This window comes from Populus nigra, chromosome 15, assembly GCF_951802175.1.
Source record: "Populus nigra chromosome 15, ddPopNigr1.1, whole genome shotgun sequence".
NCBI classification, from domain to species: domain Eukaryota; kingdom Viridiplantae; phylum Streptophyta; class Magnoliopsida; order Malpighiales; family Salicaceae; genus Populus; species Populus nigra.
Genome location: NC_084866.1, coordinates 7,046,633 through 7,071,333, shown reverse-complemented (window position 1 = coordinate 7,071,333; position 24,701 = coordinate 7,046,633). Strand labels below are relative to the sequence as shown.

At 39.3% G+C, this 24,701-nt stretch overlaps 2 protein-coding genes across 2 annotated transcripts; both read right to left on the bottom strand.

Annotated features, from left to right (window-relative positions):
• Window positions 1–498: 498 nt before the first annotated feature.
• LOC133674693 (uncharacterized) lies at window positions 499–1,659 on the bottom strand. The gene is made up of 2 exons (XM_062095903.1): window positions 1,523–1,659; window positions 499–1,123 (listed from the first exon to the last, which is right to left on the bottom strand). Exons 1-2 carry the CDS (start codon window positions 1,657–1,659, stop codon window positions 499–501), a joined length of 762 nt encoding a protein of 253 aa, XP_061951887.1.
• Window positions 1,660–8,440: 6,781 nt separating this feature from the next.
• Window positions 8,441–18,521, bottom strand: LOC133674250 (beta-galactosidase 7-like). Its single transcript, XM_062095280.1, has 16 exons — window positions 18,426–18,521; window positions 18,212–18,324; window positions 18,046–18,112; window positions 17,870–17,962; window positions 17,640–17,783; window positions 17,439–17,527; window positions 17,238–17,343; window positions 17,059–17,146; window positions 10,724–10,842; window positions 10,278–10,636; window positions 10,075–10,178; window positions 9,823–9,959; window positions 9,596–9,709; window positions 9,399–9,509; window positions 8,796–9,287; window positions 8,441–8,708 (listed from the first exon to the last, which is right to left on the bottom strand). Exons 1-16 carry the CDS (start codon window positions 18,519–18,521, stop codon window positions 8,541–8,543), a joined length of 2,400 nt encoding a protein of 799 aa, XP_061951264.1. The 3' UTR covers window positions 8,441–8,540.
• Between the last annotated feature and the right edge of the window lie 6,180 nt (window positions 18,522–24,701).

Genomic DNA, 24,701 nt, shown 5'->3' with positions numbered 1-24,701 from the left:
CATTTAAAAAGTCCATAAAAAATGTTCTGAACCTGTAGTTGTCAAGGTATATTGATCCGATGGAATTCTGTCGGATAAGTTTTGGGATGGATAAACAACTGCAATTCTCGTATCACAAGCAAGCAAGCAAGAATGTTCCATATTGGCACCCACAAATACTAGCGTGCTTTCAACTCGGATGTTTAGGCAGGTACGCCCAATATTCATGCTAGCACTTGATCACCTGGGATTTGTTTTTCAAGGGTAGATTTGAGCACGAGTAAAAATGCATTTGTCATGAGGACGCAGAATATCCACTCAAATTGAGTAGGAACATGTAGGGGAGAGGTTTATAGTTTAAAATATAAATTATCAACTGAGTTACCAACAGTTATGAACTCTCTCTCTTTTTCTTTAATGACTAGTTTAGTTAATGGGAATACAAAATTGTTTGAAAATAACTACAACCAAGATGCTGTCTGGAGTAAATTCCGTTGGGACTTGTTCGAGGATCCAAATTTAAGAATTTGCCTTTCTCCAGAACAGGAGGAAATGCGAGTGCTGATAACTGCTCTTTCTTTTGCTGCCTTTCTTCTGACTATTAAAATTGATGAGCTTCATGGACAGCGCAGTTGAAGCACTCTTGCCCTCAAGCTTCTTGGCCATTTTTACAGCCCTGGCCATCCCTTTCCTCGCAGCTGCTCGATGCTCTGGTCTCTGGCTCATCATCTTGCGATCTAATGGCCAATATGCATATGGCTCAAGCTTGTCCTTCCTTCTCATATCCGCACCAGCTTTCTTGCTAACATATTCATTTCCAGTGTAAGCCCACCCAGAATCTGAAGTTTTCCTGCGCTTCTGAGTTTTCCTGGAGTTCACAGAGTTGAAACTGCCTGCTTCACGCCTCACATCTGAATCAGGGTCAGTGGCCTTTTCCTTCTTTGTTTTCCCTCCACAAACTATCAGCCACCCTTTAGGGTCGATCTCTGGCTCATCATCTGATTCTTGCTTTCTTTTAAGGTGCGCAGATGATCGCAGGGCTGATCGTGTTTTGTGCTGATCAAGCAAGTCAAGTGGCTCATCTTCTAACTGGTCAAACAAGTCTTCTGGCAAACTCTTGTCTGACCTGTGTATTCTTTTAAGCCTGGAAAATTTTGGGTACATATTTATGCAATCTCAGATTGTTTTGTGCCAGTAATTACAAACAGATATGCTGCACCATCCAATCAGATTCATCATTCAGTAGTTGAACTGTTTATATTATCTATTGGGACCCAAATAACAGCCTAAATTGCAAACAGTAAAAATAACAGTTCATGCCATTAATTTATAAAACTTTTAACACGTAAAGTCACTGACCTTAATGAAGCCTTAGATTAGAGCTGCGAGGAAAACTTGCTGTGCCGACCTGAAACTGTTTTTGTATCCATATATTCACCACCACTGTCCTCTTTCTCTCCATCACTAAAATCAGAGAAGAGTTTTTGTATGGTTCCATCTGCTTATCCTGTAGTGAAGCAAGATTTTTCAGAATATCATTAACAATTTCAAGATCAGAGAAGAATCCTCAGAAACACCAGGATTGCATTGTTTTGCCAGAAACACTGGATAGTCTGATGCATTTGGTATATAGTACTGAAGTCTGACATTGGATGCAGTAAATGTTAGGTTGGTTGCCATTAATGTGCAACAACCCACAATTGCAGCAGCCACCATTGTCAAAGAAGATGGCTGCAATGGTGGGTTGTTGGTGGCAGCCAACAACCATTGTCTAATGTCAAAGTTTGGTAAGTTTGGCAGCCACCATTATTGACAAAAGAACAACTGGAGCAGCACCATGAAATGCCTATAAATAGAGGCATTATGTGAGAGCAAAATGTGAGAGTTGTGAGAGTGAGGGAAAACGTGAAGTGAAGAGAAAGAGGAGCTGCTGCCATATGTAGTAGAATGTGTGAGCTGGGAGTTGAGTGATCCTCCTCCATGTATTTATTGTATCCTTTCTCTATCCCTAAATAATATGGACTCTCTCCCGTGGATGTAGGCGATTTGCCGAATCACGTAAAATATTGTGTCAGTGTGCTTAAGCCTCCTATGAGCAAATATCAGAACATCACCGGTCGGAATTCCCACCATGTGACCTATGATGAAAGTCGAAGACACCAAAGAGAGTTGGTGTAGGTGGAGCTGTCAAACAGAAAGGCATAGAAGCTCCAAACATAGAAATCGAGGTGGAGGATTGCGAGGAGTATACCGCAACTTTCTCTTTCTATGTGATTAGTGGCAGCTATCTCTCCCATAGTGCACATGGTGGTAGAGAATTCTGGAGCCACTTTGAAGCATCTCAGCTGAAGGAGGATGCGACCACCTATGAAAGGTGAAGACACCTTAGATGGAAGGTGTGTGAGGGCCGTGATAGAAGCCCCAGTTCAGACCACCTCATGACAACAGGCGAAGACACCTTAGAGAAGGTGTGAGGGCCATGATAGGAGCCCCAATTCAGACCGCCGCATGACTACGAGCAGAAACACCGAAGGAGAAGGTGTGTGGGCCACGATGTAAGCCCAGTTCAGAACGCCCCAGAGCCAATGTGATGGCTAGACATGAGTGGACAGGTGTATAGCCAATGAAGTGGCTATGATGAGTATGGAGATAAATGCAGGATTGACTTTCATGGATATTGCCCCCATGCTAAAGATCAATGAGCTAGAAGACATTTGCCTTGGACAATAAGTGTGTGACTTGTGGAGCACTAAGACGCGGCTGCTATGAAGAAGCAGAAGGGCATGCGCAGGTTCCGGGAACGAGTTGACTCTTGTCAAGGTGGTGAGCTCGGTAATGACATTGTAATACTCAGAGTATGAAGACATATATGGATCAACCTTTAATGGGCTGCCCCCATAGGTGAAGGTGGAGAGCTACCTGGACTCTTACGACTAAGAGCGAGAGACTCACGGAGAAGTAAGGCGTGGTTCCTAGGGTGGAACAGAGGGCAGGCGCAACTCCTGGATGAGTAGACTCTTGGAAGAGTGGTGAGCTCGTGATCATATTGAGATACTCAGATAATGACTGTCGCACTTGGAAATAGAAATTTCCGTTTGAGGGGGTGTTGTAAGCCTTGGTGTAAGGCTTGATGAATCATTCCGGACCGAGCATGATTGATATGCTCGAAGGGGAATGTTGTGTTCCAGAGACAAGCGTTAACACTCTTCAGATGTGATGTGGGAGACCATCTGGTTGTAGTGATCCTTTTGTGTGAGAAAAGGTGTGCTTTGGTAACTCTGATGATTGAAAGGTTTGGCGAGTACCTGTAAACTCGGCCACATACGCTCTCAGAATGGTAAGCTTGGAAGAGCTGCAAGATGCAAGCCTGTGTTGAAGAAGCAAGAGGACAGTTGCCCCATATGAATGGCAAAGGGGGTGATTGTTAGGTTGGTTGCCATTAATGTGCAACAACCCATAATTGCAGCAGCCACCATTGTCAAAGAAGATGGCTGCAATGGTGGGTTGTTGGTGGCAGCCAACAACCATTGTCTAATGTCAAAGTTTGGTAAGTTTGGCAGCCACAATTATTGACAAATGAACAAGTGGAGCAGCACCATGAAATGCCTATAAATAGAGGCATTATGTGAGAGCAAAATGTGAGAGTTGTGAGAGTGAGGGAAAACGTGAAGTGAAGAGAAAGAGGAGCTGCTGCCATGGGCAGCAGCCCTGCTGCCATATGCAGCAGAGTGTGTGAGCTGGGAGTTGAGTGATCCTCCTCCATGTATTTATTGTATCCTTTCTCTATCCCTAAATAATATGGACTCTCTCCCGTGAATGTAGGCGATTTGCCGAACCACGTAAAATATTGTGTCAGTGTGCTTAAGCCTCCTATGAGCAAATATCAGAACATCACCGGTCGGAATTCCCAACAGTAAATCTATGTTGTGATGCGTCAAACTAGGTACAGTCAGGACTCAAGGTTCGTGTATGCACAAAATAAGAGGATGATAACCATACAGAACGAGCCTTGTTCTTAGAATGTAATGCATAGTTCTTAGAATGAGCCTTGTTCTAAGAGTGAAACCTGGATGTCACAAGCAATTGATCCATATAGGAATATGGGTGAAACCTGGATGTAGTAGCTCTTGACATATGAGATTTAGTATCCTCCAACACTTTATCCCTCAATACCGACCACCCATTAACTTGTGTTAACAACGTTCCTTCAAACCCCAAAGTCAACCATGCACACATTCCCCTTCACTCCTCCAACTCCTTTATACCTGAAATGATCTCATTGTTATTCAGTCTTCTGACTTAATACATCAGCCATTACATTTGCTTCAATGACACAATTATAATTCTTTTATTAATTCTACTCAAAGCCTTTGTTGCATATTTAGTTTCTAATGCGACATTAAGTACTTCAAGCTCTTATAATTAATAAAAATTTATACTGAAGTGCCATACAAATAATATCTGCAAACTCATAAGGTAAACACTATTATTGTCAATTATAAGTTATGTAATGGGTAATTCACCTCATGAATCTTTAATTGTTTTGATGCATATACATCAATAGACATCCTAAACCCTTCCTTGATGTATTACTATTATACACTACAAACCCTTCAGTTCCTAAAGAAAAAGCCAATACAGAACAGTTGTGAGCCTTTTCTCAACTCTTTAAAACTCTCTTCATAGTCTTTGACGCACTTAAATTCCACTCCTTTACAAGTCAAAACAACTTTAATCTTTCTCCTATCCACCAAAATTTGTTTCTCTGAGATGACATGCCCTAAGAAAACCTGCTCCTTAATTCTTAGTTAATGAGACCTCAATATCAGATTCATCTTAGAAAATATTTTAACTCCTTTTAGCTAATCAAACCAATTATTTATTCAAGATAATGAATATCTATTATTCATAGTCACCATATTTAATTGTCGGTAATTAATATATAGTTTAAGGGTACCATCTCTTTTTCTTTTTTTACAAAAAAACCTGGAGCTCCCCAAGATAAATTACTAAGAAAAATGAAACCCTTGTCTACAAGCTATTGTAATTATACCTATAACTCAACCAACTCAGATTGTATTTTTTTTGTACTTGATTTGTTCCAATGCTTATTTGGTACTTTTGATAAATCTATTCTATATGCACTTAGATTGTTTTTTTTGCCTAATTTTCAACTAGGGTTTACACAGATAGAACCATTCTATATGGTGACTAAGTTATGAGTGTCATCCCTGGTAGCACATTAATGGAAACCTCCACTTTCCTTTCTAGAGTAATCCTAGTAGCTCTTTTAGAAATACATCTGAAAATTCCCAAACTATAGGAATATTGTTTATCTGAGGACTCTTTTTCCCTAACTCTACTTAAAAAATTATATAAGCTTGACACCCTTTTCTTAAACATTTACTAGTGGTCATAATCGATATTACACAATTTGGTATCATTCTGCTTTCCCCCTAAATGTCATCTCATCCCTATCATCTTCTTGAAAGGTTACTATTTTGATAAAACATTCCATTTGTACCCTATATGCACTCAAACAATTCATTCCCAATATAATGCCAAAATCAGTTATCTATAATGACACTACACACTTTTTACATGCATCTTCAATGTCCACACACTCACCCAAAGGTGTACCAACTACTATTTCTTTTTCTAATAGACGTCTATTCAAGTTCAATTTATTCATAATTCTAGATGCTACAAAGAAATGGGTAGCACCCAGATCAAATAAGGCATAAATTGAGTGAGATTTTAATTTTATCATACTTGCCACCACCTTGATTGTAGTTCTAACATCCTCATGTGTCAAGCGATAGACCCTCCTTTAAGTTAGTTCATGTTGCACTTTAGATCATCCCTACATAGCACTGCCTCTTGATTGAGTAGGTCCCCTAGGCTTGTCCACAATTACCGATTGTTGATGAGTGTGTGCTGGAAACTAAGATCCATAATCTATAATCTTCAAAGGGCATTCTCTTTTAAAATACCATGTCTCTTCATAGTGGAAACAACATGTCCCTAAATGTTTGCAGTCCTTTCACTCGTAACCCTTCTACTTGTAGATATAACACCTGTCCATTGTTATTGAACAATCCCTAGGATACTTCTGGTTGCACTTGCCACACAAAGGAAAAGGTGACACTCTTTGTATTATAGAACCCCTAGCCGAATTAGTCTTTAGGCTTATAGATTCTCTAGAGAATCCTCCACCACCAGATTGTATTGATTTTTCTAAGAACTCACTGCTAGCAAAGTTGCTCTTTTTTTTGTTGAATTGCCCAGAAAATAACCCACTCTTTCCTTTCTTAGGTAGAGGTAGTTTCCTAATAGAATACATCATGCCTTTTATTTTTCCAAGTCTCCTTTGTTCCTTATCACAATCACCTTATTTTCCTATTACAACACAACCTCTAGAGATTGAGTTGCCTCTACTAACTCCCTTACAGTTTTGGGTTGTAAGGCAATGAATCCTTTTCTAAGCTCATGTCAGAGTCCATCTCTCATTCTATCAATTTGATGCTACATAGTTGGCACCATAGTAATAGCAAACATATAGAGGTTCTAGAATTGTCTCTCATAGTCCAACAATGTCATGTTACCTTATCCCGGTGCCAAGAACACATGCTCTTTATCTCAACGATGTTGTTGAGAATAATATATTCTTTCAAATTCAGACTTGAAGTTATCCTAAGTCAGCGCCTCTCACCTCTCTCTCACCATGGCCCACCATGAACGGGCACTATTTGATAGCATTTGTGCCACACAAGATACTAGTACATTCCCTGGTATTGGAATTTGAGTAAGAGATTGCTCCACTTTACATAGCCAATATCCAATTATCTCAACATTTTTCTTTCCCAAAAAAGACACACACCCTATCTCCTGCATACATTTCACTTAATGGAGAGAGGAAATGCTGGAATTATGAGTTGTGATTAATTGAGTTGGAATTTAGAGATTGATTTGTGGGATTGAATTGGCTTAAATTGAGGGGCTTGAATTGATGAAGATTTGTAACAAGTTTGATTGTTTTTATGTGATTTGAGGATTGAATTTAGGAAGATGAATACTTATAGGGTTAAGACAACATCAGTTTTTTAGAAACTTTAATTGAGTTTTGAAAGTTTTTTTTTCATTACAACCATTATGTTTTAAAGTTTTTAATTTTCATTCAATAGGTTTTAATTTTGGATTTTCTTTTCACTTTTATCCATAATTGAACCTTCTAATTTGGCTTTTATCTACAATTTAGTCCTTGGTTCTTCCATTATTTTAATTAAAGCCAAATTAAATGCTTTTTCCTTAATTACTTTTTCAATTACAACCTAAATCATTCTTGTATTTTTTTTACCTTCTTCAACTCAATTCTTGGCTTATTAAACTCAATTATTTGTCTAACTTTTCCCCTAACTGAATTTATTTTCCTCTCATCTTTATTATTTTTCTCTTCTTATTTGGGTTTTTAGTTGCTCGATCTTAGACTTGCATTAGTGAAAGCAACCAATATTACTGAAAGCAAAATGGGTTGGTCTTAAATTTGATTTTTTCAAAGGGATTGTTACACCCAACATAAAATAAGACCTTCAAAATTAAATAAAATGTGAAGACCTCCAAAATTAAGGAAATTAAGAATTTTAAAAAATATATTGGTTTCATAAATCTAAGTAAGGGATTGGTTGAATTTATGGAAATAAAAATCATCCTTACCATATCATTTTCCTAGAAAAAAGTTACTTTAACTATTTAACTATGTGTTTCTCCTAAATTCATTTCACATATGCTACTTATTGTTTAAATTATTTTCTAAATTTATTCACAAGGAATTACTATTGATAGATGTTCGTATAGCTCAATGATTTTTTTTTTAAATTTTTACTTTGTATTTTTTTAACTATTTTTTATCTACTTAAATTTCTTGACCATTTATTATCATTTAAAGAAAAAAGATGATCAAAATAATATGCTCAACCCACATCAATCCTACTTTGACGAGACTCGTAGACTTGGTATTAATCTTGTTTTTAAATAAAAACATCACGTTATGTTTACAACATCGGTTCTTAAAATTAGAAGACATATCCATCTAACTATTTAAACCCAGTTTAACCAAGATATAATGCTAACTTGACAGAAACTCCTTGAATGGTTTTTGAGTTCATTTTGAAAATAAAAATATCATGCTAGGCCTGTGCTAATCCCTGGAAACTAGGAGTCGTGTCAATTAAACTGTTAAAACTCATTTATACTTAGTTATGTATGGTGAAATTGCCTCCCAGGAGATCAAGTTTTATTTACGTTTTTTTTTCTTCTTTCCTTTTGCCATTCCGTATATCTTTGGTCTCTATCTTAATCGCATTTATGCTCAGTTATGTTTCTAGCTTGAAAATATAATAATTAAAGAAGAAATTAATATGAATCTTGCCTTCATAATGATCAAAGTTGAAGATCACACAAAGAGAAGCTACTTTTATATACTGTAATAAATGAATTGTGTACAAAGATATGATTTTGCTAATGAGTCAAAGGCGTAAGAAAGATATGCATATAGAACGCCTTCATTGTTTTGAGTTGTTATTCTTATTCTTCAGGGACTCGAGATCGTTGTCAATGTACCCAGTGCAGACAGCTTGCACCGCCAGCCTATTGGCAATGTCAGAACGCTTCGTTAATCCAAATGTTTCACCTGATACAAGAATTCCACAGCTCTGTTTCCCAACACATGCCTGCAAGTTAAGGATCATAATTTGAGTCAATAAATAAGATATGTGAAAAATTATATCCCTAAAGAATACTACCAGCGTTTTTGCTACCTTTTCCACTACTGCCGCACTGCGAGTGGCGTAGAAGGAGCCCTTCATGAATGCGCCGCATGTTCCCTCAGGGTCTCCATAGCTGGCGAATTCAATGTCTGAGATGGTTCTGCCACCTTCGCATGACAATTCTAATGTGCTTCCTTCATATGCATTTCCACATATTGTCTCGACAGCAACAATCTGGAACGACACATTTGTAGGGTTCCCGCCCACTTCCTCAAACAAGATCAAGGTGTTTTGGCCATCCTTATTAAGGTATGACCTTGGGATATGGTACCATCTTTGAGAAGGATTGCCGCAGTTCGTCACACATTTATCACCATTATAAGATCCACGGTAGTCACAAGTGTCAGGGCATCCTTTGGCATCGGCAATTTGCGTAGGCCAGAAGCGACCAAGGCTTTTTCCATTCACCCAGGCATGCCCTTTGCCCATGCCTAGCAAGTCTACCACTACTGGTTCAGTACCTGAAGGACTGGCAAATGTGGTCTGGACACACACAGTGATAACTTAATTAGAAACATAAGTTCTAAACCCATACCTGAACATTTCACAAAATATTTTCACCGAGGTTTCAAGGATTAGAACGTATTAATTTACCTTGTACCATGTCATGGCTCTTCCGGTAGGAAGGTTATCACTGGCAGTAAATTTACTGGCATGTGGTGAATGTGGATCATTGTATCTTTTGGCCTCACCGCTCAACCCAATCTTCATATAAAGAATGAAGTGATAATCATAAGTTTGAATAAACACCCATTAATTGTTATTTTCTGCAGGATTTTTGCGGGGCGTACCTTGTAAGACCACTGATATGATGTCAAGTCCATAAAAGGTTTCCCATTTGCTACCAACTGGACGGGGCCTTCAGCAATGCCAACAGGTTTTTTATCATAATATTGACCATAATTCTTCCCAGAAGAAAAGAGGTAAAATTGAAAATGTGAGCAAATGGAGAAGAAAAGGTAATATTAGCAAGAGTAGATTATGAAAAATGTGGTTGGTAAACGAATAGAGAACATACAGCCAATCCAACAGTGGCACTGAGTAAGCTTATGGTGTTAGTCCCAGAAGTGAGAGTAACTGGCTTCTCAAATAGAAAACTGTAATCATCTCCCTTGACTGATTGTTGAGCGTTGGCTTGCTTGGAAAACTGGGTTCCTGAATTTCGTCAACAGAGGAGATTCAAGTTTAGCTAATTAAAACTAGTACGATAATTGACAATAATTTTTAGTCGTCCCGCAGATTTAAGTCATTTCTATCAAATTGGAATTACCTATCTCCTTCTTGTTAACGTAAGCATGAAGTGCATGGCCTCTTGTGCCAACTCGCAGGGTCACATTAGTCCACTTCTTCAGTGTTGTCTCGTTAAGGTTAACACTGCATCAAAGGATTAGTCTTCCATGTCATGACCTGGAAATATGCAGCCCAAGACAATGAAACGGTTGCTGGATAATTTCCAGCTTTTAAGCTTATTACCTAGTCATGTACCACAAATAGTCAGTAGTATCAACAGTTGTTTCTTTCTGCTCAAGAAGCTCGGTGGCTCTAAATCTACCCTTTCCTTGGAGTACGCCTTTCATGGGTTCTGGTGCCCACGTCCAGGAAAGTTGAACTGGTTTATCCTCTTCATGTAGCTTCTTGACCATTATTGAGGTCTGGGTATTAACCTTTGCAGTGTTGTAAATTTCTTTGTTGCAATCTTGAAGAATAGTAACAGACCAAGCAGGCAAGGAGTACTTCCCATCTTGTCCCAAGTCTACATTGGCTTCCTCCATGTTTGTATTGCTCAAGAAACAGAATCTCTCTCCAGTGCCTTGGTTGGTGTATTCGGTTTGCTGAACATTGAGAAGAGAATTCTCATTAATCAAAAGAACACGATAAATTCATGTTACCTCTTTCCTTTGGAATCAACATTAACTTACATCGACCCCGCCCCAGAAATTCTTGGATGTCACGGTGCCATTAGTGAGAATTCTCTCCCCCTGTTTGATAGCTTCGTGAAGTTGCTTGAGATGACCCCACTTGGGCTGATTCAAATTACCTGGAAATGATAATTTTGCACAACATCATCTCAAAGTGCCCCCAATCGTATTGATATGCAATGAATTTAAAACATCATTATTTCATCATGTGCGTGCAGATTTTCCTCGGTTTAAAAAACGCTTACTGTTAGGGCTCTAGGCGCGGGGACGCGCCAACGAAGGCACACTGCCTAGAATTCGGCAGCGATGGACAGCGGCAGCCTTGCATAGGCAGAAATGAATTCGGCAAGCAGCGTGCAATGATCTATGCGAGTCTTTGAGCTACGACTTGGCATGGATGTGGGGGCTTAGATACTGGACCTTCTAAGTCAGCAGCTGACGCAGCAGAACAGGCAGTTGGGACTGCCAAGTAGACAGCCAGGAAATGGGGGAAGTGGCAGCTTCATGGGAGGCAAAACGTGGGAGCATAACTGGGGTGTTCTCCATGCCACTAAGTCCTGGAAACATGGGATCATGGGTAAGAGGTAGTGCTCCACTATGTCCTGAAAACATGGGATCATGGGATGGAGGAAGTGCTCCACTAGGTCCCGAAAATGGGGGATAATGGGGGGGAGCCTGCAGCTCATGTATGTCTATAAATAGGCTTGCCAAGCCTCTGTTGTGGTAGCATGCGATTTTGTGCATAGCACACACACTCTTTTGTGTATTCCTTTGTTGATGAGATAAATAAAGGTTGAGAGGGATTCTTGTAATCTTGTTGTGCTTGCTTGTGTTGGTTTCCTTGTTTGCGACGAAGCTATTGTGAGAACCTCTTTGGGTGAGCGAAACACATAGTCGTAGGGAAACACGAGCGAAAAGAGTGAGGCAAGGCTGAGTCTAGTCGGGACTAGACTGCCGCATTGGGTTGAATTTCGTTGCGAAAAATTTAACCCCGTGACAATTGGTATCAGAGCACGGTTGATTCTAACAACGTGCAGCAGAAGTCATGGAAGCTATTCGGGAACGGTTGACGCGTCTTGAGACTTTGATAGGGTTGGATGAAGAAGACGAAGAACGTTCTATTATGGATCGCTTGAAGGAAGCTATGGAAAGCGCTGAAAGGGCTGAGAGCCTGTATATATCTCTTGCGGCAGAATCAAGTGAAAGATTGGCTGCTGCCGAAGAGACGATTGCCATTCTAAAGAGGGCAGTGACAAACGCTCCTATTGGGGTAAGTAATTCGAAACCTAAAGTGCCTGAACCAAAGTGTTTTGGTGGAGCAAGAAGTTCCAAAGAGCTGGAGAATTTCTTGTGGGACATGGAACAATACTTTAGTGTTGCGAAGATTGGCGCGGCTGAACAAGTGGATCTTACCGTGATGTATCTCACGGGTGATGCGAAGCTTTGGTGGCGAACGAGAACCAAAGAGGACTTAAGTGCTGGACGTCCAAAGATTGAGACGTGGGATTGTCTCAAGCAAGAGCTGAAAGAGCAGTTCCTTCCGAACAACACGTCGTGGATTGCGCGGGAGGAACTTAAAAGACTCAAACATGACAGGTCAGTTCGTGATTATGTTAAGTCTTTCAGTTCTTTGATTCTCGACATCGAGAATATGTCCGAGGAGGACAGGCTATTCAACTTCATGTCCGGATTGCAAACTTGGGCGCAAGCGGAACTAAGGCGACAGAATGTAAAGGATCTGTCCTCCGCTATTGCTGCTGCGGACAGCTTGATTGATTTTAAATCAACTACTAGAGAGGGCTATACATCAACCTCCTTCAAGTCTAAAGGAAGAAACAAGGAGGAAAGAACGAGGAAGAAGTTCGGTGGGGGTGCATCGAGGGCTACTGCCGCGGAGAAGGGCAAGGCCAAGTTTATGGGTGCACAAGGTAAGAGTACTAAACCGAACTTTACTTGCTTCATTTGTGATGGTCCTCACTTTGCGAGGGAATGTCCAAAGAGGGAGAAGTTGAATGCTATTCGGGCTGGGGATAGTGATGAGGGGGAAGGGGTAGTTACGCACGTCAATCCTATGCGTGTGATAAACTGCCTGGTAGCTAAATCAGGGGATGGGGCTGCCGAAACCCGCCCTGTCGATAAAGACTTGGCGAGAATTGATGCACTGCGAAAAGGGAAGTCAGGGGCTACGGACAATCTAATGTATGTGAAGATTGTGATAAATGGCAAAGACGTGAATGCTATGCTGGATTCAGGCGCAACCCACACGTTTGTGGCAGATCGGCTGGTGAAAGAACTTGGCCTGCGGCTGAGTGACAGCCACACATCCATGAAGGCAGTAAACTCGAAGGCACAGAGGATTGCTGGGATGTCTTACGATGTGCCGATAACGCTGGATCAGTGGAGAGGTAAGCATGATGTGCTGGTCGTAAATCTTGACGATTACGATATTATTCTTGGCCTAGATTTCTTACGAAAAGCCAAGGTTGTCTTGATGCCTTATCTCAATGGAATGATGATTGCAAGTGAGGGATGCCCTTGTTTCGTCCCATGTTGTAATGTCGCAGCTGCGAATGTGGTGAAAAAGGGGAAGAGCTTGGTCTCGGCAATTGCTATTGATAAAGCATTGCGGAAAGGAGGGGAAGTGTTTCTGGCAACAATAGTTGACGAGAAGGCAGACCATTGTGGTGAGGTGCCGAAAGAAATTGCTAGCGTGCTGCAGCAATTCGAAGATGTGATGCCGCCTCAGCTACCCAAGAAACTCCCGCCTAGGAGGGCCATTGACCATCGAATTGAGCTGGTGCCAGGGGCAAAGCCACCATCTCAAGCCCCTTACCGAATGTCGCCAAGGGAATTGGCAGAATTGAGGAAACAATTGGAAGAGCTGATTGACTCAGGGTTTGTCCGGCCTTCCAAGGCTCCTTATGGTGCTCCGGTTTTGTTTCAAAAGAAGGCGGATGGGAGCCTTCGCATGTGTGTGGACTACCGAGCACTTAATAAGGTAACAATCAAAAACAAATATCCTGTTCCTCTAATTCAGGATTTGATGGACAGATTGTGTGGAGCCTCAATCTTTACAAAATTGGACTTGCGATCGGGGTATTGGCAAGTGCGGGTTGCTGATGGTGATGAGCATAAAACTACTTGTGTGACAAGGTATGGCTCCTATGAGTTTCTAGTTATGCCATTTGGCCTAACAAATGCTCCAGCAACATTTTGTAATCTAATGAATGACGTGTTATATGATTTCTTAGACAATTTTGTTGTAGTCTACTTAGATGACATTGTAATCTATAGTAGAGGCATTGAAGATCATGTAACTCATCTCTCTAAAGTCCTAAGTAGGTTGAGAGAATATGAATTGTATGTAAAGAGAGAAAAGTGTGAGTTTGCAAAAGCTGAAATTATGTTCCTAGGCCACTTGATTGGGGAAGGACAAGTGAAGATGGATCCAAGGAAGATTCAAGCCATTGTTGAATGGACAGCACCAAAATGTGTCCCGGAATTGAGATCATTTTTAGGGCTTGCAAACTACTACAGACGATTCATTGAGGGTTATAGCAAGAAGACAACTCCTCTCTCGGATCTTCTCAAGAAGAGTCGGAGATGGGAATGGACGGTTGACTGTCAGCAAGCTTTTGAGAAGCTGAAGACAGCGGTAGCGTCAGCTCCAGTCTTGGGGCTGCCTGATTTTGAGAAGCCATTTGAAGTGCATACGGATGCTTCGGATAGGGCTATTGGTGGAGTACTGGTGCAGGATGGACATCCGGTTGCTTTCGAGAGTCGGAAGCTAAATGATGCGGAACAGAATTACTCGACGCATGAGAAAGAAATGACGGCAGTAGTGCACTGCCTTGGCATATGGAGAGTATATCTGTTGGGGCCGAAATTTGTTGTCAAGACTGACAATGTTGCCAACACATTCTTCTGGACGCAGAAGAAATTGTCGCAGCGACAAGCTCGGTGGCAGGAATTCTTGGCCGAATATGATTTTGTATGGAAGCACAAACCAGGAAGCCACAATCAGGTTGCGGATGCACTTAGCAGACGCGAAGTAATCGCTACTGTTCTTGCTATTGTTCAGGTGGAGTCGGACATGCTGTGTCGACTTCGTCAAGCTGCGGGGGAGGATGCAGCGTACAAGAAATTGGTTGAGCTTGTACAAGAAGGGACAATACGGAGGTATTGGTTGGAACAAGACTTGCTCTATGCAAAGGGGGGTCGAATCTTCGTGCCAAAGGGAGAGCTGCGGAAACACTTATTGATGGAGACTCATGATCCGCAGTGGGCTGGACATCCAGGTAGAGAAAGGATGGTTGCTCTCCTGTCGCAGACTTATTATTGGCCGAAGATGGAGGAAGATGTAGAACTTTATGTCAGGACTTGTCTAGTGTGCCAACAAGACAAGACGTTACGGCAGCGTGAGGCAGGCTTGTTACAGCCGCTGCCGATTCCAGAAAGGCCTTGGGTATCGGTCTCAATGGACTTCGTTGTTGGTTTTCCAAAGGTGGATGGCATGAACACAATCATGGTTGTTGTGGACAGATTCACTAAGTATGCGGTGTTTGTCGCTGCCCCGACGGTGTGTACAGCCGAAGTGGCCGCTGAATTATTCTACCGCAACGTGGTGAAATACTTTGGAGTACCTTCAGACATTGTAAGTGATCGTGATGTGAGATTCACAGGCAGATTCTGGACAGCATTGTTCAACATGATGGGAACAAGGCTGAAGTTTTCGACTGCCAATCACCCGCAAACTGATGGACAAACGGAAAGGATAAATGCTTTGCTGGAGGAATATTTGAGACACTACGTGACAGCGACGCAGCGAAACTGGCTGGAGTTGCTGGATAGTGCGCAGTTTTGCTATAATCTTCAAAAATCCTCGGCAACGGAAGCAAGTCCGTTTGAGCTAGTTTTGGGAGCCCAACCCCAAACTCCTGCGGAGATTGCAGTGCAGATATCGGGTGGGAAGAGTCCAGCGGCGTACAGGTTTGCGATGGAACGGCAGGAACTGTTTGAGCAAGCCCAAGATAGCTTGCGTAAGGCAAGGAAAAGAATGCTCAAATATGCCAATCAAAAGCGAAGATTGCTGGAATTTAGTGTGGGTGACAAGGTGTTGCTCAAGTTAACTCCGCAAATTTGGAAGAAAATTGTGGGGACGACGAAGCACCGAGGGTTGGTGCCAAGGTATGACGGGCCTTTTGAGGTCATTGAAAAGGTAGGGGCTGTGGCATATAGATTGAAGCTGCCCGAACGGCTGAAGCTTCATCCTACTTTTCACGTAAGTTACTTGCGGCCTTTTTATGAAGATCATGAGGATCCGAAAAGAAGTAAGTCGCAACGAGCTCCTCCTACGATTCATAAACAATTTGACGATGGCATTGTCAAGATTATGGACCATCGTAGACTCGGCCAACATCGAAAGAATCGGCGGACAGAATTCTTGATAAAATGGAAGAAAAATGAGGAGGTTTCGTGGGAAAAGGATACAGATTTATGGCAATTTGAGGACCAAATACAAGACTACCTCACATCTATTCCGACGAGGGCGTCGGACTCTTCTAGTGGGGGTGGTTTGTTAGGGCTCTAGGCGCGGGGACGCGCCAACGAAGGCACACTGCCTAGAATTCGGCAGCGATGGACAGCGGCAGCCTTGCATAGGCAGAAATGAATTCGGCAAGCAGCGTGCAATGATCTATGCGAGTCTTTGAGCTACGACTTGGCATGGATGTGGGGGCTTAGATACTGGACCTTCTAAGTCAGCAGCTGACGCAGCAGAACAGGCAGTTGGGACTGCCAAGTAGACAGCCAGGAAATGGGGGAAGTGGCAGCTTCATGGGAGGCAAAACGTGGGAGCATAACTGGGGTGTTCTCCATGCCACTAAGTCCTGGAAACATGGGATCATGGGTAAGAGGTAGTGCTCCACTATGTCCTGAAAACATGGGATCATGGGATGGAGGAAGTGCTCCACTAGGTCCCGAAAATGGGGGATAATGGGGGGGAGCCTGCAGCTCATGTATGTCTATAAATAGGCTTGCCAAGCCTCTGTTGTGGTAGCATGCGATTTTGTGCATAGCACACACACTCTTTTGTGTATTCCTTTGTTGATGAGATAAATAAAGGTTGAGAGGGATTCTTGTAATCTTGTTGTGCTTGCTTGTGTTGGTTTCCTTGTTTGCGACGAAGCTATTGTGAGAACCTCTTTGGGTGAGCGAAACACATAGTCGTAGGGAAACACGAGCGAAAAGAGTGAGGCAAGGCTGAGTCTAGTCGGGACTAGACTGCCGCATTGGGTTGAATTTCGTTGCGAAAAATTTAACCCCGTGACACTTACCGTATTCATCCAGGGGAGCATTGTAGTCATATGATGTTGTAATGTATGGACCTCCTGCTGTGCGTCCAAAATTCGTTCCTCCATGATACTGAATTAGTCAAGGAAAAGATCAAAATATGTGAATAAATATGTGAATAAACCCGAGAATATTAATTAATGTCATATGGTATGCAATTAACCATATAATAGCTGTTCAAGACTCCGCCATTTTGGATAAAGCGAGCCACTGAAAAGGCCAAATCTTCAGCAGTTCTATATGGATCTCTGCCACCCCAAAGCTTGAACCTAGAAGGACAGCATCACGGTTTTAAGCTTGCTAATTTAAGATTTGAGTCTGCGAGATTAGGAAAACAACGTAAAACTTCGGGAAGAAAACAAACCATCCACTCCAGTTTTCTGTCCACATTTTGGGACTCTTTGGGTTGTTTGGCTTGAACTGGTCGCAGTAAAATCCATTGCATGTATTTATCTGTGGGGCAGCATACAGCAGAAATCTTCAATGCCAAATCAGAATATGAAATGGTGTTAACGTAAGCTACACTACCAAAACGGAACAAGGAAAACAAAGCAGAAATGGATACCATGGGTTGTGGAGCATTAGACTGCTGGCACATAATCCATGGGACTCCAACGTTCTGTCCTACTGCCATCTGTGCACACCAATTGACGTACCTTCTCCCTGCGTCTCCATAAGGTCCCATAACGTTTCCATATTCATTCTCAATCTGTTATGTATCTCCCAGCAGAAATGTCAGCATACCGATGTGAATGCTACTTTATGTAAACGACAAGAGAGAAAATGCGGCCAAACCTGTGCTAAAATTATAGGCCCTCCCTGTGGTGCAAACAACTTTGCTTCTTTGCACACGTCCACGATCTTGGTGGTAAAAATTTGCATCTCATTCTGTTCATAAAGAGAAATTAAGAGAGCAGAACAGAAACACTGCAACAGAGAAGAAAAATCAATTATTTCCAAGTAATGGAAACCTTGTAAATCTCATTATCCGTTCTCAATTCAATCCCTGGAATGTTGTGTAGCCACATGGGGAAGCCTCTGATAAAGAGAGATCAGACATCATCAGTTTTGAAATAGATGCACAGAGTTAGTTTGCTTTAAAACTTGCAGTTGTCCAGCACTAAAAAGGGTACATACCCGTATGACCATTCAGCACAAACATACGGACCAATCCGGAGAATGACGTGAAGTCCAGCTTCTTGAGCGAGCTTAAAGAATTTTACAATGTCCTGATTCCCAGAGAAATAATACTGGCTCGGCACAATTTAAACAGAGAAGGTGAATTAGGTCGGGGAATCAAATCGCTTGAGCTGAAAAAATAAAGCACTACGTGCACATGAGCAGTTCAAACCTGCCGGCGGACAGGCTCATGGCGGTCCCAGAAGATATAAGTTTCAATAGCATCAATGCCACCTTCCTTAGCCTTCTGGAATAGCTCTGGCCACATCTGTATAACAGGAAAAATGAGCCTAGCATTTTAACTTTCTTATTTGAGAAGACAAGAAAAAAAAAAACACAACAAAAAACGCAACAAGCAAACAAGCTAGGTTGCTTTCAGGCTCACGATATTGTCATATTGAAAGATAATGTTTCTGATACCTCAGGCGTGCTACGCGGATAGTGAATTGCTCCTGCGAAAATGATTTTCCGTTCACCATTGATGATAACAGCATTGGAATCATAATCAACAGTTATTGCTGAGCTTGAGCATAGCAATGCTAAACTCGCAATAAGAAGAATTTCAATCTGAGAACCTGACAGCTTCATCTCTGATTCTGGATGAATTATAAAACAAGAACAGTTTGAAGAGCAAAATGAAAAGAAGAAGACAAGATTAAGCGTGTTCGTGCACAGGCTATCTTCGCACTGAAGCCAGTAAAGCTGAAGAACAATGCTTATATAGGAAACTCCATGTCTAAAATTATACGAACAACTAAGATTGGACACCTCTATCACCTAAATTTTCTATATTTGGAGATCCATTGTTCAAGGTTTTACAAGACTCGTTAGGTATTTTAGATAAGACTTGACATTCTGTCCTGAGAGTTTTGAGCAACACTTCCAGCGCGCTAGCCTTTAATTTCAACCTGAGGATAGCTGCAGAGGACAAAACCTATCCAGTTTCAAGTCAGCCAAATCAATCATGAGTACGATGATGAACTCCTTAATTACCACCGCGAAACATGGTGCAAGTGGATTGTCTTTACAATAGCAATGATATTGTAAATCAAAGCCCGTTACAAATTATAATCTGTTTTCTTTTCCCTCCATCAGTTACAAAATTGGACAGAGAAAAACACTCTGTATTTCCTTCTTTCTTTTGAAATCTCAAAATTTCATTAAGAGAATACTTCAAATCGAAGTACAGCTCAAGAGAAGAGGCTTTTCTTGTAGCATACGTACGAGGCATGCCTCCAGAACAGCTAGAAGTTCACTCAACACCCTAAGATCTTGGAAATCATTTTTCATTTATCAAGAACGAAAAATGGTAGAGCTATGGTGGAACTTCCTGAAATCAATTTTAATCAGCTTGCCTTCAATACGGTTGATGGGAATCTCTATCACGAACTCTACATAGATCTGTGGTTCGTTTGTACGAAGATAAATATCCATTCTTAATTCTAAATAAAATTAACATTTCTCTCATGTTTAAGCGGAGCTCAGGACGTCGAGGATTAAAAATATTTTTGAAATAAACATTCACAGGAAACAGGCATTTTAAATTAATTAATGAATCCTGACTAAAACTAAGAACATAAACCCACTCCAGCTTGTTTTAAAAAATTCAAGAAAAAATTAACAAAGCCCATGAGATCTCTTTCTTTCTTTCTTTCTTTACTCAAAACACATTATGTGATCTCTCTATATTTGTAGAATTACCGTTCCATTACTATTTACTAACAAAGCTAAAAAAAACTTGGGATGATTTAACTATTCATTGCACTGTTGATGCAGTCGGGGCTTATGGAAACTAAAAGTTTTGTGCATTTAAATCGGATTTGTGATAAAAAAATTTATGTAAATGGCTCAATAGATATTATTATGAATTAATGGGATAAAAAAAATGAATTAATGGGATATTACTTGGTCCAATAAGATAAAAATAGTGGCTAAAAAAATCATAACATAAGATCTAATTGTTTTTTATTAAACTCAAATATTTACAAAAGGTTTTTTTAGGCCCACTTCAATAAGGGACCTATTTCTTCAGTCTTTAGTTGTTTGAGTATTTTGAAATTAGGCTTGCAATTTTATTATTTTTCTTGATTTATTATGTTGTTATGGCTATTATGTAATTTTTCTTTATGCTTTTGGATTCTGATTTTTTTAATAGAAAGATAGGTTTTTTCTAACATATTTAAAGGACTTGTAAATCTCTTTGAATGACAAATATTATTAGACTTATTTTTGTAATAAAACTATGAATTTAGGGTTTATATCTATAACCCTTTTCACTCATCAAAATTTATCCTTTTGTGATTGTTTGATGTCATTCTAGCTTTGTTTGTTTCATAATAAAACTATGAATTTAGAGTTCTTTAGAAAAAAGAAATTATTTTAATTTGTTTCAGTCTCATAATATATTAGTAGCATAAAAAGAAAAAAAAAGAAAGAGGGGAAAGGAATGTCCAAAAATCACTTTTATTGAATCTGTCACAGTACACAAATAAAAAAGAATTTGAACCAAAAAAATTCATAAAATTCTCAAATATATACTATTTCTAGGAGTCGTACTCGCACCCTATATAAAATTTGAAGTCATTTGAAGATTGTTTGCTATAGTAATGAAAGTCAGGATTAAAACTTACGTAAAAAGTTAGTTTCGTATCATAAGGGAATTTTAGGTAAAATAAATTTAGAAAATTCTCCAATTTTATATGTTGCATTTTAAGGTTCTAATCACACCTCGTATACAATTTGAGGTCATTTGGAGTTTTTTTTGCTATAAGAACTAAATTTGGGATTGAAATTTGTCGTAACGAGTCTAATTCACATTATTAATTCAAACTTGTTTTGCTTTTGTTATTTCTCAATTCTAACAGTATAATAACATTATAATTGACATATTTAGGTGTTATTTTAATTTTTTTTTATAACCTTTGCATATGCTTTCTTTTGCAAGAATGTCTATTTTGCGTACAAATTCATTTGTTACTCGTGAAATTATAATGTAGTTTCTTATTTGCTTGTTTATATATTTGTCTTGCTTCTTAAGTCATATGCACATATTTGGGTATGCTAATAAGGCTGTTGTATTTAGTGTAACACCTGTCCATTCTTATTGAACAATCTCTAGGATACTTCTAGTTGCACTTTCCATACAAAGAAAAAGGTGACACTCTTTGTATTATAGAACCCCCAGCTGAATTAGTCTTTAGGCTTATAGATTTTCTAGAGAATCCTCCACCACCAGATTGTATTGATTTTCCTAAGAACTCACAACTAGCAAAGTTGCTCCTTTTTTTGTTGAACTGTCCAGAAAATAACCCACTCTTTTCTTTCTTAGGTAAAGGTGGTTTCTTAATAGAATACATCATGTCTTTTATTTTTCCAAGTCTCATTTGTTCCCCATAACAATCACCTTATTTTTCTATTACAACACAACCTTTGGAGATTGAGCTGCCTTTACTAACTCCCTTACAGTTTTGGGTTGTAAGGCAATCAATCCTTTTCTGAGCTCATGTCGGAGTCTATCTCTTAGTCTCTTAGTCTATCAATATGATGCTATATAGTCGGCACCATAGTAGTAGCAAACATAGAGAGGTTCTAGAATCGCCTCTTATAGTACAACATTGTCATGTTACCTTATCCTGGTGACAAGAACGCATGTTCTTTATCTCAATGATGTTATCGAGAATAATACCTTCTTTCAAATTCAGACTTGAAGTTACCCCAAGTCAGCACCTCTCACCTTTCTCTCACCATGATCCACCATGAACGGACACTATTTGATAGAATTTGTGCCACACAAGATACTTGTACATTCCCTGGTATTGGAATTTGAGTAAGAGATTGCACCACTTTGGGTAGCCAATATCTAGCTATCTTAGCATTTTACTTTTGATGTAACTATATTATTCGATAGTTTCACCCACATCTACCTAATGTTTTGTCCATGTTTTATATATAAAACGTCTTGATATTCTTTGTTTTATGTTTTGAAGGTACTTTTGGATGAAAGATGCAAAAAGGAGTAAATTGGAGGTAATTGGCAGATTTAATGTTTAGTCGATGTTTTGTGCAGAGCGTGAGTTCTAGAGATCAAAATGAAGTGATTCCAGTGGCAATAAAAAGCTAACATCAATACCTTTCTGTATATGTAATGCAAGAAAAATAAAAAGAGAAAGATCATGGAAACCACATCCTGCAAAGTCAAATCTCGCATTCTGCCAATGTTGACCTTTGGCTATACAAAATTTAATATCTGGAGCTACATAAGTCCAATTGATGCAAACTCAATTTTCTTGGATTCCTAATTCACATACCTATCCACGCTACAAATATCAGCAAAACAAGATCTCATATGAGGGAGATATGATTTTTCAAAGATGACAACTGAATTCTGCCAGCAAACAGGTTTCGTGAAGAAACGAGTCCAAATTACATTCCGAAGCATCTTAACCAACATCCAACTTTTTATATCAGCAATTTAGCTCCTCTAAGTCAGAGCTTGAAGATTTCATGCAAGACTATTTCTTCTTTTTAGGGAAAATAGTTATTGAAGTACTTGAATGTAAACTGCCAACTTAAGGAAGGACTATTTTGTAAAATAGAGACTAGGGTTTCTTAGCATATAAAAAGAAAGAGAGAAGAGGCAGCAGCCAGCAGAAAAGAGGGAGAGCAGAAGGAGGCAGCAGCCAGCAGAGAATAAACACAAATTCTCTCCTCTATAAACCCAAAAATTATACTCTTTTCATTCTTTAGAAGTAGTTGTTCAATAGTTATGCAAGGCTAAGCTCTTTTCTTGGTTGCAGGAACACAACAAACCTTCGGATTTCAAGAACCATGAGATTTATTCTTCCTTTTATTTTAAGTTTATGTTATGAATGAGTATGATTTTTTTCCTATTCATATTTCCTATGATTGTTGTTGATGATTGCTAGAGCGGACTCTAAGTTATTGTTGTGAACAATCTATTGCTAAGTTTAATATCAAAACCGGAGTTGTGATATATGAACTTGTGAAGCAACTAAGCTTGATAATTGTAGCGGAACTACGTTATTGAACTTAGAGAGAACATTTGAACAAAGTGACACAAGCTGCGGACAGCTTGTATGTTAATCTTGATGAAATTATCTAGTTCTTAAAGCTACCATTAAATTGAATCATTAGTGCGGATACTTTGATTGTTTATTGGTTAGGATTAGTTATACGACGGATCCGTTAATTAATCAACGTTAAGAAAAGATAAAATTTCAGAACATAAACTGCAATTTTCGTTTCAAGGATTGGTTCTAATTTCCGTTGGTGGATGTGTGCTTGCGACCAATGTTTGTTTTCTTGATAAGTTTCGGTTTTAATTGATTTTGTTTGCTAGTTTAATTGCTGCCATAGTTTAGATAATCACAAACCAAATCCCCCCGATTACATAACGTACAACATAAAAATCTGACTTGAAACTTCCTCGTGGGATCAACCCCTTGCTTGCTCTATACTATCTTGTCTGTTTTAAGCTAGGGTAATTAATTTGTGCGACCGCAACATCGCAACAACTTTCCTAAAAGGGGCACACACCCTATCTCCTGCATACATTTCACTTAATGGAGAGAGGAAATGCTGGAATTATGAGTTGTGATTAATTGAGTTGGAATTTAGAGATTGATTTGTGGGATTGAATTGGCTTAAATTGAGGGGCTTGAATTGATGAAGATTTGTAACAAGTTTGATTGTTTTTATGTGATTTGAGGATTGAATTTAGGAAGATGAATACTTATAGGGTTAAGACAACATCAGTTTTTTAGAAACTTTAATTGAGTTTTGAAAGTTTTTTTTTCATTACAACCATTATGTTTTAAAGTTTTTAATTTTCATTCAATAGGTTTTAATTTTGGATTTTCTTTTCACTTTTATCCATAATTGAACCTTCTAATTTGGCTTTTATCTACAATTTAGTCCTTGGTTCTTCCATTATTTTAATTAAAGCCAAATTAAATGCTTTTTCCTTAATTACTTTTTCAATTACAACCTAAATCATTCTTGTATTTTTTTTACCTTCTTCAACTCAATTCTTGGCTTATTAAACTCAATTATTTGTCTAACTTTTCTCCTAACTGAATTTATTTTCCTCTCATCTTTATTATTTTTCTCTTCTTATTTGGGTTTTTAGTTACTCGATCTTAGACTTGCATTAGTGAAAGCAACCAATATTACTGAAAGCAAAATGGGTTGGTCTTAAATTTGATTTTTTCAAAGGGATTGTTACACCCAACATAAAATAAGACCTTCAAAATTAAATAAAATGTGAAGACCTCCAAAATTAAGGAAATTAAGAATTTTAAAAAATATATTGGTTTCATAAATCTAAGTAAGGGATTGGTTGAATTTATGGAAATAAAAATCATCCTTACCATATCATTTTCCTAGAAAAAAGTTACTTTAACTATTTAACTATGTGTTTCTCCTAAAT

Bases quoted from the DNA above. Each gene is read 5' to 3' on its own strand.
- LOC133674693 (XM_062095903.1), bottom strand. From the start codon at position 1,659: ATGGCAACCAACCTAACATTTACTGCATCCAATGTCAGACTTCAGTAC. The intron at 1,124-1,522 runs GTTAATGATATT...AAAATTTTCCAG, and splicing joins TCTTCTCTGATCTTGAAATT to GCTTAAAAGAATACACAGGT.
- LOC133674250 (XM_062095280.1), bottom strand. From the start codon at position 18,521: ATGTGGCCAGAGCTATTCCAGAAGGCTAAGGAAGGTGGCATTGATGCT. The intron at 18,325-18,425 runs GTTTGAACTGCT...GTGCCGAGCCAG, and splicing joins ATGAGCCTGTCCGCCGGCAG to TATTATTTCTCTGGGAATCA. The intron at 17,344-17,438 runs GTTTGTTTTCTT...CTGTCCTTCTAG, and splicing joins ACAGAAAACTGGAGTGGATG to GTTCAAGCTTTGGGGTGGCA.